Genomic DNA, 11,255 nt, shown 5'->3' with positions numbered 1-11,255 from the left:
CTCAAATTATCTTTTAAAATTTTCTGATTCTGAATTATATGTATTTTTTATTGACGTGTTAATCATACATCATTATTTAGAAATTATCGATTATCTAAATTAAATAAATTTTTTATTGATAATCTTAAATAAATAAATAAATAAATAAAATTATTATGTATAACTTATAATTAAACGCACCAATAGAACATGACAATTATGGAATATGGATTTGGCTCGTTCTTGTTTTGGGACCAGATCACAACCAACGGCCACGATTCAATAGCGCTGCCTGCTCACACTTTTTTGGTCCATCGCCAAAACCCAAAACCCTAAGCTGCCGTCTCTATATATACCATCAGTCCTGGGTATTCTTTGCATCACCTTGTTCCTCCTTGTTGCCGATTTCTTAGCCGCCGACATGAGACCTCCAAGAGGTCTGAATCTCCCTGCCATCCTAGTGATAGCTAAAGCAATCATCTTTTGTTTTACCATTATTTTTTTTCAAAGTTTGGATGATTTTTGTCAGGCGGTGGTAGCTTCAGGGGCCGGAGCGATGGAGGTGGAGGGAGAGGCAGGGGGAGAGGTATGGGAGGTCGAGGCGGTGGTGGTGAAGGCCGTGGGGGTGCAAGGGGCCGTGGCGGCGGACGAGGAGGTAGGGGAGGAAGAGGACGCGGGGGAGGCCGCGGTGGGGGGATGAAGGGCGGGAGTAAGGTCGTCGTCCAGCCACACAGGCACGACGGAGTTTTCGTGGCTAAGGGGAAGGAAGACGCACTCTGCACGAAGAACATGGTACCTGGTGAATCTGTTTATGGAGAGAAGCGAGTTTCTGTTCAGGTTGTTCATCTGTCTTCACATTTCTTGTTGTCGTTGTGTTTTCTTTAGTAGTGAAATTTAAACTTTACTGCATTCTAGAATGAAGATGGGACTAAAGTTGAGTACAGGATATGGAATCCTTTCCGATCAAAACTTGCAGCTGCTATACTTGGTGGCGTGGACAACATTTGGATTGTAAGTTGCCCATGATTACTCGAGTAACTGGATTTCTAGTCATTCATCTTTGATTAAGGTGCAGTTAGATGGTCTTATAGTAAGTTTATGTTAGTAACTACGTTCTCGTTTTTCCCTCTGCTTATTGTTAAGCAAAAAGATACTATAGGCTGTGTACTTGACATTAAAAAAAGTTCTTTTTGCTGTTCTCTTTCTGGTGGTTTAACTATAATGGCTCGATTATTTATGTCCTCTGATTTCTTGTTTGTCTCTCTTTGTTGGGTTTTTTTTTGCTTTGAGTTTTGAATTTCTGATATGCCCTGTTAAAACTTGAGCAAGGTGTTGAGCTCTACTAGTAAGCAGTCATCTCAGAGAAGTCTTGTATATTTCTTAAAAAATTTCGTTTGTGCTTTGTAAAACATCTAGTTCGATTAATAATTTTTTCCTTTTATGATTGCTTATCATGTTGGTTTATTATGTGTTATGTATCTAGGTGCAGTCTGGAATACTTGATTATGACCATCTCATTATTCATTCTTGACTGTTTGTCAAACCCAAGATGGAACCTGATTTTTCACATGGTGTTTTCTTTATTGTTCTATATTATGTTCTATGGTTTATTCTATTGACACTAATTTTATGTTTTGTATTTAGGCTCCTGGAACTCGTGTACTTTATCTTGGTGCTGCATCAGGGACCACGGTGTCTCATGTTTCTGACATTGTTGGACCTGTAAGTCTGTCTACCTGCTGAATATTTTGTTTTCTAGTGCTAATTTGATTATATAAACTCCAACTCAAAATGTTTTTCTCATTACAATGCCTGTTCACAGACAGGAGTTGTGTATGCGGTGGAATTTTCACATAGAAGTGGTAGAGATCTTGTAAACATGGCGAAAAAGCATACCAATGTAATTCCCATAATAGAGGATGCTAGACATCCGGCTAGATATAGGATGTTAGTTGGCATGGTTGATGTTGTCTTTTCAGATGTGGCTCAGCCTGATCAGGTAATGATTTTAGCACTAGTGTTTAGCATTCCATTGCATTGATACAACTTTTTTATTATGATTTGTAGTTTTATGTATTAACTAGATTTTTTTATTGGAATTCAGCCATTATTCTTTTTTGCGCAACATATATTATTCTTTTTTGTGTTTCTTTGATGATATATGAATAAAATGATTTCAACTTTGTTGAAGCTATTGATATCCTTCTTGAAGTTACTAACTGCTATAAAATTTCAACATGTCACCCTATCCACAATGTTCATTGGAAGTTTTTTGTTTGTATGTACTTTGATATTTAATTTTTCGTTTTTAAAGATTTTATTTCAACTTTGATTATGAATTTTGATGCATATGATGAAGTTACTCGGATTCCCCTTCAGGACATCATGGATGATGCAGAATCGAGTCTCTGATGCACATAGGCATTTCCGCAAAGGGAATTTAGCTTACTATAAATATTTGCAATATTAACAAATATCACTTTAAATCTTTAACATTATATCATTATTAGATTTTATGTATCTTGATATTTTAAGTTATTTTCCTTTTGTTTTGTAAAATCTTCCTATGCTATTTCTTTCTTTTCTCTTGCGTGTGAAAATTTCACACGGTGGTAGAGATCTCTTTAATATGGCTAAAAAACATACTCTTGTAATTCCCATAATGGAGTTGGTTGGCATGGTTGATGTGTGCTGGGCCTGATCAGGTAAGGATCTTAGCACTAGTGTTTTTTAACATATTCATTTTTTACTAACAGATTAATATAGTGGTCTCATTTTTTGCATGCTGGTTTTCATTGATGCATTGATAAAATGATTTTGGTTTCAGTTGAAGTGATTGCTATCCTTCTTGAATATATCTTTCACGTTAGGGCTCTGTCATTACTTTTGATCAAATTTTGTAACAATTGCACTGTTCAACTTCAATTTAAGATTGAATTTTAACTATGAACCTTTTTTTCCTTTCTGTTTTTTAAGATTTATTTCAATTTCAATTGATGCTTATAAGCATTTCTTATATGAATCATGATGCTTATAAACTTATTTTCCTCCATGTCAAAGTTTTCTTGGGTTCTTTATATCTTATCTGTTTAGTTAGCTTAAATATCATTTGTAAATTAACACCATTCGGAATTAATATATCAGTTGTCCATTTTGGTTACAACAAACTCATTGGCAAAATTACTATGCTAATTTTCAACTTCATTATGTTAATTTTATAAGAAATTAACATAATTAACAAGAGCTAGGATCTATTACTTCTTTAATGGTCCTATAGTTCTTTGTCATTCTATGTAACTAAGTGAATTGTCAGGGAATCTGATCAATTTATTGTTAAGGAAAAAAAACTAGTGAGAGCTGAATGTATTACCATTCTTAATTGCAATATTACCATCCATACACGTGTTCTTGCAAATTTTCATTATCTTTAGTGTTCCTGCAGGCACGTATCTTAGCTCTGAATGCTTCTTATTTCTTGAAGAACGGTGGACATTTTGTAATTTCAATTAAGGTACTCTTGATTTTACTTTCGTCTTTATGCTTTCCATACTATGATCATTTTGGTCTTATGGAAATGTATTATAACTATTCAATGCTCATGTTAAGCCTTCTGTTTGCATTGTATTATAGGCCAACTGCATCGACTCCACGGTTCCTGCTGAGGCTGTTTTTGCCCAAGAAGTGAAGAAATTGCAGGCTGAACAATTCAAACCGTCTGAGCAAGTCACATTGGAACCATTTGAAAGAGATCATGCCTGTGTTGTCGGCAGCTACCGCATGCCAAAGAAGCAGAAACTAGCCACTGAAAGCTGAGGATTACTCTTGCAATTGCTCCAAATGAGTGCTATCTATCTCTTTGTACCTTAATCATGTTTGGTTTCTGTTCAAGCCTCAGCTTGTTCTCTTCTGGATGCTGAGTAAACATTTGGATTGTAGTAGCTACTATCTAGGAAGTATTTGGATGTTAAGTATGGTTGATGCCATTAGAATTTGAAGATCAATTGAAAAGTGGGGTCCAGAGTATGGTTGGGATGTTTTGTTTCTATATATAATTGATTAGGACTTGAGAATGGCCACCAACAAAACTTTTCACTTTTCTCCACCAAACTTGCACGGCATGAAGAGTAAGTTAGCTAAAATATTTCTTATTTGAGTATAACTATGAGCCCATAATAGCTAAAGAATATCACTAGAGCTAGCGACAAAACAAAGAGTCGATTGCTCACCATTCCATGATTGTAGGGTTTGCTCACCCCAAGTGAGAGAGAAGATTAGTCATTGTGATTGTTAGGTTTCTGGTCCAATTTTAATGCCATTATTTTTCTATGGATTCAAGCAACATACCACATAACATGAAAATGAGATGCCAACATGGATATATCATTCTTTGCTAATCTTATTTTAGACATGGTTCTAAAACTTACATTTTATTTTTTTTAAATGAATTTCAATTAAAATAAATCAATCCTTATTTCTTGACCATTTGCATTCTTATTTGAATTATTTTACTCCTTGAGGAGCACTCAACTGTAGGGAAGTTGTTAGCTTCTCTTTTAAGTCACTATTTCCAAGTATAGAGGCAATTTGCTTGGCTAATTTTGTCAAGTAATGTTTATTTTTATTTATTATTCTTGTTGTCAAGTAATGTTTTAATTATTTATGTTATTTTAAAAATAATAATAAGAAAATACTACTTTGTTGTAGTATGGTAAAACGATTATGCATGCATCTTAAAAAAATGTATTTGTAGGGACTGATATAGAAAATGATAATGACATAAATGAAGTTGAATATAGAGATTTGAAATTTATGAACATGTTGAATAATTTAATTAATTTTGAACAAGTTAGGCAAGATAGCCAAACAATTAATATATATGGGTAAATTAATATTAACAAAAAATAATAATATATTTTAAAAATTGTAAGGTAAATAATTTTATTATTATTCTTTTAAACTCGTCAAATCTCAATTTATCATCAATTATTTTTCAAAAATCAAGTGGTTTTTTATTTCATATTAAACTACAATTTCTTTTCTTTTCATCTACTCCTCAACTATAACTCTTGCGTTGGCAATCACACTTCACGCCTGTTTTTGTAGAACAAAGTTAATTCCCAAAATTAAACCAAACATCCACATTTACACCTTGTCCTTCTTCCCTTCAAAGCTAACTACTTTGCTTATTCTAGTAAAGAACTAAACCCGATCAACCCATTACGTACTCGTCGCGCCACCATGTTACCTTCGCATGAGCCATGTGCACGCCTATCCCATGGACCACACTTTCTCCCTAGCTCACGAGATCTTTTGGGGTTGATATGATTCATCAATTAAGACTTTTAGCGAGGTGTTGGTTCACAAAATAGGATGAACATTGCAATAGTCTCGATCAAACAACAAATGGTATCATTAATATCTCTAATAAAACATAATTATCGAACAAATCTTAAGATATATTGCTCCCAATTTTTTTTTTATAAATACTAAAAAGTTATACATTTTATTAAAAGAAAAATAATGAAAGGGATGTGCCACCCTTTCTTATGTCCATTGCGCTCCTTGCAGAGTTTCATTTTTAATAGAAATAAAACAAAGTTTTTATTTTTTTTATATAAAAACAGTTAGATTAGGTAATTTAAAAAATGAGTATTTAGTAAAAATGAAAAAAATGGTCCTTGAATATTTTGAAAATGTTAAAGGAAAATAAGTTGGAAATAAAATGAATGGCGTTATATATATTCCATAAGCACATGGTTAGGCAATGAATTAGAATATAAATTAGATGGAGTAGGGCTATCAGATACAGCAATGCAGGGCCACCCAGGTCCAGCTGCACCACATTAATCCAACTCATTTATTATTCTCCATCATCCTTCCCACTAATCACTCTAATTTTCATTTTTCTTTTTCTTTTTAAAAATATAAATTTTATTTTGCATACACTATCAATTAATTTTATTAAAATAAATAAATAATAATAATAATAATTTTACGTGGGTAATTTTTGTGCTCCGTTGACGACGGCGGAGTCAAAATGGTCGAGGCTAGCGGGAGAATCAGAATTGACGGCGGCACGCACACGCGCGCGCGCGCGCGCTCACGCAATGCAACGGGACGACCCTTCGCTCCACGCCGCCCGTAGCAATACGTCACGCCACGTGGTGCAGGTCCAGGATCGCCTCCATGTTGCGTCCTACGCACTCGAGTATAATTGCGTCAGGGATAGACGTGTCGAGTAATAAGGCACGAAAGGTCGACGTCTGGTGTTTGTTTACGGGCAGCGGATTCTCGTCTAGGATTTCCCAACCTTAACCTTGCGCTTAGGAAGCGGTGGCGGAGAGAACAGAGGAATCGGACGGCCGTGGGTCGTCCTCGTCAACTCTTGGCGCGATACAGCCGTTGATTTTGATCAGTGCCTCGGTTTAATATGTTAGAGAGCTCGCCGTTCCCGTTGCTTCGGTTCGTTGCATCTCGCTTGCGTTGCTGAGTTCAAAAGTCTCTCTCTCTTTCTCTTTCCTTTTTTTGCCCCTTTTTCTCCCCCGGCACACCATTTCGGTTACGGTCGCTGGTGGAGCTCAGCCGCCGTCTCGCGGAAGCGGCATTGAACGGCGGCTGCCGCATCGAGCTGGCGGCGCGGCGATGATGATGAGGCGGGTGGCGGCGTCGCTGGTGCCGCCGTGGCTGGAGCCCCTGCTCTCCACCCGTTTCTTTGCCGCTTGCCCTGTCCACCCCGACGCGCCCCGCAGCGAGTGCAACATGTTCTGCCTTGATTGCGGCGGTTCCGCTTCCTCCTTCTGCTTTTATTGCCGCTCCGATCGCCACTCCGGCCACCGTGTCATCCAGGTCGGTCGCCGTATTGTGCTTCCTCCTCATCCTAGCCCTAGATTTGATTCTTCCCCCTCCCTCTTTGTCCCTTTATTTTTTTTTCTTTCGTTTTGTGCAATGTCGGTGGTGATAAGGGGGTTTTTGGGTTGCCGGCTGCAGATACGGCGGTCGTCGTACCACGACGTGGTGCGGGTAGCAGAGATCCAGAAGGAATTGGACATCAGCGGCGTTCAGACATACGTCATCAACAGCGCGAGGGTGTTGTTCCTCAACGAGCGCCCGCAGCCGCGCGGTGGCGGGCGGGGGGGCGGCAGCGGCGGCGGCGGCGGCGCCTCCTCTTCCGCCTCGTCCCCTCACATATGTGAGATCTGTGCCCGCTCCCTCCTCGATCCCTTCCGGTTTTGCTCCCTCGGATGCAAGGTTAGTTCAACTGCCCCTGTTCCTCCTTCCCTTCTCGCATCACATCGTCATCGATTCGCCCTAGCGACCTAATCGATCCGAATCTATCGACCTCCCGGTCGTCGGGAAAACTAATGTAGTTGGTGGGGATAAAGCGGAACGGAGACGCGACCTTCTTGCTCACCCCCGGCGACGAGGCGGCCGAAGGCGGCGGCGGCGGCGGGGAGTCATCGACAACGGCGGCGGCGGAAGAGAGCAAGGGCGGGAGGAGAGGGAGGTGGGGCGGCGGATCGCGAGAAGGAACAACGCACGACACCCGTGGCCCTGCACCCCCTCCGCCGCCGCCGGCCACCTCGAGGAGGCGAAAGGGCATCCCCCACCGCGCCCCTTTCGCCTCCTAATTAACCCGCTTCCTCTTGTAAAGTACAGAAAGGTAACATTATTATTATCATTAAAACACACAAAAACGAGTCCTTTAATCAACTTTCAATATTCCCAAGCTAAGAATACCATATTACAAGAACACCAACAGAGAGAAGAGAAGGGGATGAAGTAGAATTTAAGCTGGGAATAAATTTGATTCCATTATTCTTCACAATGTAATAAGTGCATCATTTAAGAATTCATAAGGTCTTCATTGCTCAATATGCCTGAATTGATGAGCCATTGTTCTAAATCTCTTACCTCCTGCAAATAATATTGATAACATCTAAAATTGTAAATCTTACTAGCTTAATCTGTAACTAAAGAGTAGAGGATTCATCTTTGATTGCATTGCTTTGTGTTACTGTTACATATCTACATTGCTAGGTATTCGATCTTGGTTACACCCTTTAATGATGTTTGTTGTTGATTATATATCAATTGAATCTATTACTAGTGTTATTACTGGTCTTACCTACATTGTTCGCATTAACTGGGATTGTTTTGCTTCAATTCGGAGCAGAGTTGTTGTATAATCAGTAGTTTTGGTGCTTAAACAGTTAGGCATTAGTTAGATGACCTAGGTTAGACGGTGCTGTGGACAAATTAAAGGGTAATTTATCTAGGTGGAAGATCACTCTCCTACTAGAAAGGAACAGATGCGTTTTGTATCAAGGGGCAGAACTTGTTGGTCCCATCCCATGTATCGAGCATGTACTTCCAATGCTCTTAGGACACTAGTGAATTGTGGCTGATCTCGTAAAAACAATTGGTCAAGATGCAAACTCGGTTTGTGTGTTGAGGATGTGGAATTGCATTAAATGGGAGTAGGTCCAGGTAGGCCAAACACAGCACATGGATGATGATTGGGGTTAGGAGTGGAAAGGGATTGGCCTTATTTATATGCCCCTAATCATAGGGTTGGGTAACCTTTGCACACTTTATTTGAACTCTTGTTTTGCTTTACACCCTAAAATGTTGCAAGTTGCAAGAAAGGCGGGTCCCGCCGCCCAGCGGCCCCCTCACCCCTGCCCCACGAGTATGAGAGGGAGTAAATCACGGTGAATACGGGCCCGGCGATGACATGGCGGTCGAAGGTGTTTAGCACGGACAGATATTGATGTTATCGCAATTGCTGCCGCAGACCTTCGACCTCCCGACCCATGTTGCAAGAATACCATGTCATAACCGGTTGATCCCGCCCGTGGGGGCGCTTTACACCCTAAAATGAAGGAGAGGAAAAGAGAGAGAGAGAGAGAGAGTGTGTGTGTGTGTGTGTGTGAATTCTCAACATTAGATCTGGTACGGATACTTAAACATTGGCTTTGGGTCTTTAATTTTTGTTTAGGAAAAGAATGGCCTTTGTTTGAGTCATGAACTGGCCCTGTGGAAGGAATGATGCATGCACTTCTTGTCTAGGACCACTTTAGGGCTTGATTCTTTTGTGAGGACCATGATCATTTGGTGGGTGCTAAAGTACTTTGCAAATGATAATCCATGGCTAGATTAGTCGATTAGGTCTGTGAATCAGTTGCATGATTGGGTGGGTGGTTGTCACACACCATCTTTCACACCTGTCATTGATTAAGAAAATGGATTCAAATGCCTTCCTCTGATAATTCATAAGTAATTTTTTTTTTTTTTGGTAGCATCTTGTAGTTGGAGATCTAAATGAGCGAGGTGTTTTTTGGTGACATGGATGTGATATGTCTGTTTGATGGTTTATTTCATCAACTAACGTATGTTTGGGGTCTTGATGTGGAAAGTTGTAAACAATTGCCAGTAAAAGTAAGTTTCTACGTGGTTTTCTCAGAGGCCCCACTAGGTGGGGCCCAAGAATGAGGTAAGCTTTCACCCCTCTTTACGGCGGTAAGAAATTTAGGCAGGGCATGTAACGAACTTTCCTCTTCTGGAATGTCAGTAGTAGTCAGTGAGCCAGTCAGTCAGTCATTTTTATTATTTCATTCAAACTTTTGGAAAATTTTGTTTTGTCCCCTACAATTTTTTTTTTTTTCAAAATCATTATCGAAATTTTGAATGCCTTCTAATTTTGCATTATCGTGCCAAAGAATAAAAGTTTCTTCTTCTTCTGTTGGACACGTGCCAGGTAAAGTTATCATTTAATTGTAGATTTGATGAACATATGAGTGTTACTATGTTTTCTAAAAATTTTGGCCATTTTCTTATCTTTTTTTATTATTAGTTGATTGAGAGTCTAATATTATTTAATTGGAGAAAGAATTCCATGGAGAAGAAATTGTGTCGCTTTTGCAGTTTGTTGGATATGAGCATGCGGAATGGGTCTTGATCATATCACCGACGGGATCAACCATGTTTATTAAATAGGGTAAAAATTAAAAGGACATTCCAAATTAAAAGAAATATCAAATTAAATAGACACTCCTTTTATGATATTATTTTTAAAATACCTTTGTATCCAATATTATTATAGAAGTTATCAGATAGCTTCGACACCGACACCGCTATCAAATAGATACTACAATGTATTTAAAATGAGTTTAAATTTTTTATCGTGTTAATTGAGTAGTTGTTATAACGTGTAAAACATATCTAATAGTTGTTACAAAAATGTTTAAATTGAGTTTAGAGTTTATGATTATAGCCGTTATATAATAATTTCAACAATTGTTTTAAAGTAGAGTGATTTTGATGAAATTTAAATAATTTTAATTGGTAAATAGTATTTTGATATATTAGTGTTCAAAGATTCTAAATGATAAATCTTACGTACTTAAATACATTGTAGTAGTTATTAAATAATTTATATACATTGTAGTAATTATGAGTAATTTTTATACTCTTAAATTAGCTTTTACATGTTATAAAAGAAAGCCGGTAGCTTCTATAATAATACTAGATTTAAGGATATTTTTAGAATAAAATTATGAAAGAAACGTCCATTTAATTTTTTTTTTAATTGTGGAAAAGAGGGGTCTGATTTGTAAAATTTTGGAGTCCTTTTAATTTTTGCCCTATTAATTATGTCTTTTTCCTTAAAATCAACGGCTGGAGAAAATGAGATGAGTTATATCATGAAAATGAAATGAGTTATGACAAACACTTCAGATTTTGACATTGGCAGATGGTGTGTTGGTTTTGGGGCACTCTTATTGATTGAAACTTTAACCATACCGACCCGTGCTATAAATTACCATCAACTTTTGCTAACACATTCTACTCTCATTGAAGAAGGAGGCCACTTTGATGGCGATACTCACCGACTTCTATACACTCGTAGGCACTTGACACTCACTTGCAATTGTTGCACATATATACATATATATAATGCCAACTTCTCAGGGGAAGAAGGGAGATCCTACTCTCATTCAAGGAGGTCACTTTTTGATGGTGATACTTCACCAATTAACAATGAGGACAAAATCCTAAACTTCAATATAACACTGTGAATGCCAACATTTTATTTTATTTATTTATTTATTTATTTTAACAAAGCTGTCATGCTTGATGCAAATCTTTCTAATTACTAATGCTTGCCTAATCAATTAAAGTATTAGAATTTCTTTTTTCATCGAAGCTGTACAAAACATAATATAAGTTATTTGGCTTCTATCTATAATTCAGTATATATATCTATTTTTCATGAA

At 37.8% G+C, this 11,255-nt stretch overlaps 2 protein-coding genes and 1 non-coding gene across 3 annotated transcripts; all 3 read left to right on the top strand.

Moving 5' to 3' along the window:
* The first annotated feature begins 352 nt into the window (after positions 1–352).
* On the top strand, positions 353–4,002 carry LOC122025002 (rRNA 2'-O-methyltransferase fibrillarin 1-like). Its single transcript, XM_042583760.1, has 7 exons — positions 353–416; positions 509–816; positions 895–990; positions 1,624–1,701; positions 1,802–1,978; positions 3,422–3,490; positions 3,610–4,002. The coding sequence occupies exons 1-7, from the start codon at positions 401–403 to the stop codon at positions 3,790–3,792; spliced, it is 927 nt and encodes a 308-aa protein (XP_042439694.1). The 5' UTR covers positions 353–400; the 3' UTR covers positions 3,793–4,002.
* Positions 2,324–2,395, top strand: LOC122025984. The gene has a single exon (XR_006123972.1). It is a non-coding gene; the product is annotated as a small nucleolar RNA snoR60 (small nucleolar RNA).
* Positions 4,003–6,416: 2,414 nt separating the features above from the next.
* LOC122022479 (protein RGF1 INDUCIBLE TRANSCRIPTION FACTOR 1-like) lies at positions 6,417–7,851 on the top strand. The gene is made up of 3 exons (XM_042580496.1): positions 6,417–6,825; positions 6,967–7,227; positions 7,347–7,851. Exons 1-3 carry the CDS (start codon positions 6,622–6,624, stop codon positions 7,605–7,607), a joined length of 726 nt encoding a protein of 241 aa, XP_042436430.1. The 5' UTR covers positions 6,417–6,621; the 3' UTR covers positions 7,608–7,851.
* Positions 7,852–11,255: the final 3,404 nt, after the last annotated feature.

This window comes from Zingiber officinale, chromosome 9B, assembly GCF_018446385.1.
Source record: "Zingiber officinale cultivar Zhangliang chromosome 9B, Zo_v1.1, whole genome shotgun sequence".
NCBI classification, from domain to species: domain Eukaryota; kingdom Viridiplantae; phylum Streptophyta; class Magnoliopsida; order Zingiberales; family Zingiberaceae; genus Zingiber; species Zingiber officinale.
The sequence above is the reverse complement of the archived record's forward strand: the minus strand, read 5'-3'. Positions and strand labels throughout refer to the sequence as shown.

Excerpts from the sequence above, each read along its gene's own strand:
- LOC122025002 (XM_042583760.1), top strand. Across the intron at positions 991-1,623 it reads GCGTGGACAACATTTGGATT|GCTCCTGGAACTCGTGTACT; the intron begins GTAAGTTGCCCA and ends TTTTGTATTTAG. Across the intron at positions 3,491-3,609 it reads ATTTTGTAATTTCAATTAAG|GCCAACTGCATCGACTCCAC; the intron begins GTACTCTTGATT and ends ATTGTATTATAG.
- LOC122022479 (XM_042580496.1), top strand. The coding sequence starts at position 6,622 with ATGATGATGAGGCGGGTGGCGGCGTCGCTGGTGCCGCCGTGGCTGGAG. Across the intron at positions 6,826-6,966 it reads CCGGCCACCGTGTCATCCAG|ATACGGCGGTCGTCGTACCA; the intron begins GTCGGTCGCCGT and ends TGCCGGCTGCAG. Across the intron at positions 7,228-7,346 it reads TTTGCTCCCTCGGATGCAAG|TTGGTGGGGATAAAGCGGAA; the intron begins GTTAGTTCAACT and ends AAACTAATGTAG.